At 41.3% G+C, this 7,490-nt stretch overlaps 1 protein-coding gene across 4 annotated transcripts in view; it reads right to left on the reverse strand.

Annotated features, from left to right (window-relative positions):
* The window catches only part of LRRC36 (leucine rich repeat containing 36), a 59,147-nt gene that overhangs the window by 34,720 nt on the left and 16,937 nt on the right, over window positions 1-7,490 (reverse strand). For all 4 annotated transcript variants that reach the window (XM_017852300.1, XM_017852301.1, XM_017852303.1 and 1 more), the window contains exons 3-5: window positions 6,236-6,428; window positions 4,770-4,866; window positions 1,692-1,780 (exon numbers count right to left, since the gene is read on the reverse strand). In XM_017852300.1, the coding sequence (XP_017707789.1) occupies window positions 1,692-1,780; window positions 4,770-4,866; window positions 6,236-6,428 (379 nt within the window). The remainder of the gene's footprint in view (window positions 1-1,691; window positions 1,781-4,769; window positions 4,867-6,235; window positions 6,429-7,490) is intronic.

Consider the following 7,490-nt stretch of genomic DNA (forward strand, 5'->3'; position numbering starts at 1 on the left):
GGGAGGGATTGCATTGGGAGTTATACATGATATAAATAATGAATTGATGGGTGCTGACGAGTTGATGGGTGCAGCACACCAACATGGCACAAGTATACATATGTAACAAACCTGCATGTTATGCACATGTACCCTAGAACTTAAAGTATAATAAAAAAAATATATTAAAAATGCTATTTAAAATGAAATAAAGTAATCCATACTCCCAATATTTATATGTACTGGGACATCCAAGAAATGAACATTAAAATCACACCTCATTATGTCTTTTTGTTTTTTGAGACAGTCTCACTCTGTTGCCCAGGCTAGAGTGTAGTGGCGCAGTCTGGGCTCACTGCAACCCCGCTTCCCGGGTTCAAGCAATTCTCATGCCTCAGTCACTTAAGTAGCTGGAATTGCAAGCATGTGCCACCACACCTGACTAATTTTTGTATTTTTAGTAGAGACGGGGTTTTGCCATGTTGGCCAGGCAGGTGTTGAATTCCTGGCCTCAGGTGATCTGCCCATCTCAGCCTCCCAAAGTGCTGGGATTACAGGTGTGAGCCACTGTGCTTGGCCTGTGTCTTATTTTACCACAAAATACTGTAAAAATGATTTGTCAATAAATGATAAGAAATCAAGAAAATAAAATACATGTTATAAACTGAAAACCCTTAATGTCTGAACTACAGTGTAGAGTCAATCTACTAAAGTTATTGCTTGGCTTTTAGGAATTGATTTTTAGAGTTTGTATATAATTCACTAGATCCTTCCAAGGGAAGAGGCACTGAGACCGAAGAACATTTTTTCAAGTAAAAGGTCACTTGATTTATTTGACAGTGCGAAGCTAATCCACAAGGATTCACTGGATGCAACTTCTCTGGTGGAAAGCTTTCTCCCAGCCTGTGGCATGACCATTAATGTGACATAACCACTTTATTTCTTTTTTCTTTTTATTTTTTTTTAAGACGGAGTTTCACTTTTGTTGCCCAGGCTGGAGTGCAATGGCATGATCTCGGCTCACTGCAACCTCCGCCTCCCAGGTTCAAGCGATTCTCCTGCCTCAGTCTCTCGAGTAGTGGGATTACAGGCATGCGCCACCATGCCCGGCTAATTTTGTATTTTTAATAGAGACAGGGTTTCTCAATGTTGGTCAGGTTGGTCTTGAACTCGCGACCTCAGGTGATCTGTCTGCCTCGGCCTCCCAAAGTGCTGGGATTACAGGCATGAGTCACCGTGCCCAGCTTGGCATAACCACTTTAACCATATTGGCTTATCAACTGTATTTCCAGGAATATAGTAAACATTCCCCAGGAATATATCCCAAACACAAGAGATTCTGCAGCTGCAAAGGTTCTTGGTTGGGCAGCCCAGGAAGCCCAGGGTGTGAGCTGGATGTATGCATATGAGTCGCCAGTCTCTAATGAAATCAATCACTGATGTAATTTTCTGGGTATACTAATGATGTAAAGTGATATAAATGAAATTGAACTCTCCAAGTACAGCTTGTGCTTTGATGGGCTCTGGGTTAGGCCTGCTCTGTAAGGTCCTTCTGACAGTGACAGGATGGAAGAAAAACACAGTCAGTAAACCTGTGCTTGCTTCAAATCTGTTCTTCCTCAATTATGTGTCTTCATCTTACCCAATATTGGCTATGGCAGCTGAGATAACTGATGATTTAATCATTTTATAATCACAGGGAGAAAACTTACCCATTTCAATCCTGTTGTCAACATTAGCACTGACTTTTGATGCAGAGCTCTCACCTGTTACACAGTTTTTCATTGTCTTCTCCCTAGAGCTGCCACATAGAATAATTTATTTACAACTCAAAAAAAACAAAAAAACAAAACAACAACAACAACAACAACAAAAGAAGGCTTCTGAGATCACCAGTAAATGCTATTTAGAAAACAGTTTATGGTGATCGGATTTTTCTTAAATGCTCTAGAACATATTAATTTAATTATGTTTCGGCTGGGCGCAGTGGCTCACCCCTGTAATCCCAGCACTTTGGGAGGCCGAGTCAGGTGGATCACCTGAGGTCAGGAGTTCAAGACCAGCCTGGCCAACATGGTGAAACCCCGTCTCTACTAAAAATACAAAAATTGGCCAGGCGTGATGGCAGGTGCCTGTAGTCCCAGCTACTCAGAAGGCTGAGGCAGGAGAATCGTTTGAACCCAGGAGGCAGAGGTTGCAGTGAGCGGAGATCGTGCTACTGTACTCCAGTTTGGGTGACACAGCGAGACTCTGTCTCCAAAAAAATAACAGTTTCACAAATGTTTCAGTTAAAGCCATACTTTATAAGAAAAAGTAATATTTATACTGGGAAATATGAGAGAAGGACACTATAGTTCAGCCTGTAAAGTGTGAAAGCCAGAAGATTTAGAACTTAGATACTCTGTTTTCTTGACACATACTTAGATCTGAATTATTGAGGGAGTAGGATAGTTTCTTTCGAATTAAAACACTCATAGTTAGGACACAGAAAGGAAGATTCTGCTGCCAAGAATTATAGAGGAGACAACTATAGCCATTAGTTAGAAAAGCAGACAAGAAAGGCAGGTAGGTACCTTGGGTAGTACAGTAAGTACACAAAGCCTAGGCTGTATGTATCAGATGCTTTATAATCACCATTTCATGTAATCATAAAAGGCCCCCTACTGGTTATTATCTCCATTTTATAGGTGGGGTAACTGGGACTCAGAAAGGCTTAAAAAAAAAAAAAAAAACTTCACCCAAGGTTAGAGAATTTATAAGATATTAACGTTAATACAGGGTACTTGAGTAACATTTTGCCTCCAGTTTTGCAATCATTATATGGTAACTAAACAGAGAAATGATGGAATTAATTTATCTGTTTATTAGAAAGTTTATTCAGTTACACATTAATTAATCTCTGTATTTTTGTAGTGAATGGTACCCAATGCATTTAAAATAGAAATTAATCCATAAAATATATATACAATGTTTTAGAAGCATTCAATTTCTGTCTAAAGAAGAGTGACTATTCTATGCAAAGAAACCTCAATAAATCTGATTTTAAAAAATCGAAAATTGGCCGGGCGCGGTAGCTCAAGCCTGTAATCACAGCACTTTGGGAGGCTGAGACGGGCGGATCACGAGGTCAGGAGATCGAGACCATCCTGGCTAACACGGTGAAACCCCATCTCTACTAAAAAATACAAAAAACTAGCTGGGCGAGGTGGTGGGCGCCTGTAGTCCCAGCTACTCGGGAGGCTGAGGCAGGAGAATGGTGCAAACCCAGGAGGTGGAGCTTGCAGTGACCTGAGATCCGGCCACTGCACTCCAGCCTGGGCGTCACAGTGAGACTCCGTTTCAAAAAAAAAAAAAAAAAAAAAAAAAAAAAAAAAGGAAACTAAGAAAAAATAGGAAACCAAGAATGTTCACTGAAGTCTGCATTATAAAACATACAATGGATCAGAGCAGAGAGAGGCAAAGTCACTGGGAAAGGGAAGGATCTCAAGCCAATGGGCATTGACTTCATTCATTCATCATTCAATACATTATTTCTTAGCATCGTCTGTATTCCAGACACGGTTCTAGCAACTAGGGATACTGTAATAAGCAAGACCAACAAGATTCTTGTTCTCATGGAGTTTACGTTCTAGTAGTAAAGGTAAAAGCAATAAACAAACAAAAGACTTATTCTGGAGAATAATATAAGAATAATGTTGTGGGGACATGTTCATGATATCCTGTTAAATTAAAAATGGTGAGCTAGGCAGTGGTGTGCACCTGTAATCCCAGCTACACAGGAGGCTGAGGCAGCACAATCACTTGCACCCGGGAGGTGGAGGTTGTAGTGAGCCAAGATCGCACCGCTGCACTCCAGCCTGGGTGACAGAGCAAGACTCCGTCTCAAAAAGAAAAAAAACAAAAACAAAAAAAAGGATATTTACCAGCATATAATGAAGGTTTCTTTCTGAATGGTAGTATTATGAATTACTTACTTTATCCCTTGTGTTTTTTCTCTGTACTTTCCAAATTCTCAATAATAAGCATGTATTACCTTTGTCATCAGAAAAAAATACTGATACATCTATATGTGTCTATAGTACAAAGGATATCTGGAAGGATGTATACCAAACATTACTAATAGTTAACTCTCAGTTGTAGGATATGAAGTGACTTTGACTTTTTTCAGTGTACTTTTCTGTATTACTAAAATTGTAATGGACTACTATCTATCTTTTAAAAATAATAAAGCTACTTTTAAAAGCATAGGTTTGGGGTAGAAGATAATGGTACCTTCTTTTGATAGGATTTTAGTAACAAGATATGGACAAAGCTACCATTCAGAAATTTTAGAGCCTCAAGGTTTATTCACTTTTTGTTTTGAAGAGATATGCTTCTCTTCCCTTCCTTTAACAAATTTATCTCTAACAATCTTGCCCATGGTAATGTAATCCTAATTCAATAGGAAAAGATCAAGAACTGATTGATAACTCTACCGAGAAAGAGTTGGTAAGCATTTATAGGAATAAGTAATCTCATAGTATCCCTATCTATAACCTGTGAACAACAACTTTACAGAATTTATAACAATTATACCCAAAGTTCAAGAAAACAGGAATGTACCCACTGAGGACCAGATTATCATCCCAAATAAATCTCAGCTTTTGCAGAATAAATACTTTTATTCCTGATCTGAGGATTCTTACAATTTGTGGGAAATTTCTGTTGGAAAATGAAGAAAGCTAAGCAGGAATTCACTATTTCCTATGTCCAGAACCAAACTTTAAAAATTTTATAAAGAATCTTCTTACCTTTTTTCCACCTCTAAAAGAAAATTTTCACTGTTGCCCAACTGACTAAAATGCAGCTTGGCAGCTTTTCTCTCACCTTCACGTACAGTTCGGTCATCTGGAGGCAAAAACCGTGGTCTGAGCATGTTTCTTTTTTTGGCATAACCATACTAGTAGTTAATCAGAAAACCATATTCACAGAGGAAAAATTAAGACCAGTCTCATCTTGGTGTGTTAGAGACAGGTCACAAAACAATGCTATTATGTTGTCACTGCAGCAGGCAGTAACTCAGGGAGACTGCGGGGAGCCATAGCGACCACTGCCTCACAGTTGTAACTACCCTTCAGGAAAGCAGAGCTTGGACAGTGAATAATTCAAAGGCCTAATGTTAGGGCAGAAAGTTATACCATTGTCTGAAAGAGTTTACTTAGTTTCCCTACAATGAGTTTCCCAGGACCACGTGAAATCCAACTTTGTATCAATAAGAAATATATACTCGGCCGGGCGCGGTGGCTCAAGCCTGTAATCCCAGCACTTTGGGAGGCCGAGACGGGCGGATCACGAGGTCAGGAGATCGAGACCATCCTGGCTAACACGGTGAAACCCCGTCTCTACTAAAAAATACAAAAAACTAGCCGGGCGAGGTGGCGGGCGCCTGTAGCCCCAGCTGCTCGGGAGGCTGAGGCAGGAGAATGGCTTAAACCCGGGAGGCGGAGCTTGCAGTGAGCTGAGATCCGGTTACTGCACTCCAGCCTGGGCGACAGAGCGAGACTCTGTCTCAAAAAAAAAAAAAAAGAAAAGAAAAAAAAAGAAATATATACTCAACAATAAAATTATAAGAAAGTCCAGCCTGGGCAACATGATGAAACCCCATCTCTACAAAAAATACAAAAATTAGCTGGGCATGGTGGCGCATGCCTTTAGTCCCAGCTACTTAGGAGACTGAAATGGGAGAATTGCTTGGGCCCAGGAGGTCCAGGCTGCAGTAAGCCAAGATCATGCCGCTGCACTCAAGCCTGGGCAACAGAGTGAGACCCTGTCTCAAATAAATAAATAAATAAATAAATAATAAAGTAAAATAATAAGAAAATACAGACCAGCTCATTTGAAGGAATATTTCCTGTTTCTTGACAACTAAGCCCCAAATAAATTGTATTAGCTTTCTATTGCTAATACAGTTGCAAAGTTGGGGCACCTGGAAAAATAATTCTCAACCTGGAAATTTTGTGTTGAGGAGGAAGTGGCGGTGAAACCATCAACTGAAGAAAACTAAAGCTGGAAGTAACTGATAAAATCATAGACTGTCATTCAATAAACAATAAAAGAACTCGTCATACATCCTGCCAACACAAAAGAGTTACATAAATATTGACTAATAAACAAATATATCCTGCCAGTGCACACTCTGGGCCAACATCCAAAAGGTTAAGGGGCAGCTGATTTAAAGTTAGATTCTGTGGAAAAGAACAGAGAAGGAAGGTCTTACCTAATTTCTCCAGAGTTTGTAGTGTGTATACAGCAAAGAGCCTATAATCTGTATCTTTCCTTACAACAGGATTAAGTCTCAAATCCAGTTCTTTGAGGAAGGGTAATGGTTGTAGACGGGACACTTCCACTAATGAAGGAATGTTGTTATAATATAAATTCAGGTCTTGGAGTGAACATAAATACTGGATTCCCTACAAGGAAAACACCACATTATGAAATGGCATATTGGTAAAGACTAGGAACCTCATAGATAAAGGTGGAAATATGTTACTTTCCATCCTTAAACATGCTATCTGAGTCCCCAGTGAGAAAGGCAGGGATGGCCGGGCGCGGTGGCTCAAGCCTGTAATCCCAGCACTTTGGGAGGCCGAGACGGGCGGATCACGAGGTCAGGAGATCGAGACCATCCTGGCGAACACGGTGAAACCCCTTCTCTACTAAAAAATATAAAACTAGCCGGGCGAGGTGGCGGGCGCCTGTAGTCCCAGCTACTTGGGAGGCTGAGGCGGGAGAATGGCGTAAACCCGGGAGGCGGAGCTTGCAGTGAGCTGAGATCCGGCCACTGCACTCCAGCCTGGGCGACAGAGACTCCGCCTCAAAAAAAAAAAAAAGAAAGGCAGGGCTGGAACTCCCACTTAACTTGTCTGAAAATAAGACCACTGCAGTCCATGAGCACTGGGTGTTCCATACATAAAATAATTCACATATATAATATATTTCCTTCTTTACAAAATCTGACATTCAAATATCTGCAGTCAATTCTCTACTTCTGTTGGCTCTCCAATTATTCTCCCAATGCAATCCAATCCTTCACAGTGGTTTCCCAGTGGCCAAGCCACATTAGCATTCTCTCACTTTTGTCCCAACCCCTCTCCTGATGCCACAAGCACCTTAATTTTTTTTTTTTTTTTTGAGACGGAGTCTCGCTCTGCCGCCCAGGCTGGAGTGCAATGGCCGGATCTCAGCTCACTGCAAACCCCGCCTCCTGGGTTTACGCCATTCTCCTGCCTCAGCCTCCCAAGTAGCTGGGACTACAGGCGCCCACCACGTCGCCCGGCTAGTTTTTTTGTATTTTTTTTTTTTTTTTTTGAGACAGAGTCTCGCTCTGTCGCCCGGGCTGGAATGCAGTGGCCGGATCTCAGCTCACTGCAAGCTCCGCCTCCCGGGTTTACGCCATTCTCCTGCCTCAGCCTCCCGAGTAGCTGGGACTACAGGCGCCCGCCACCTCGCCCGGCTAGTTTTTTGTATTTTTT

This window comes from Rhinopithecus bieti, unplaced genomic scaffold, assembly GCF_001698545.2.
Source record: "Rhinopithecus bieti isolate Rb0 unplaced genomic scaffold, ASM169854v2 scaffold_34281, whole genome shotgun sequence".
NCBI lineage: Eukaryota > Metazoa > Chordata > Mammalia > Primates > Cercopithecidae > Rhinopithecus > Rhinopithecus bieti.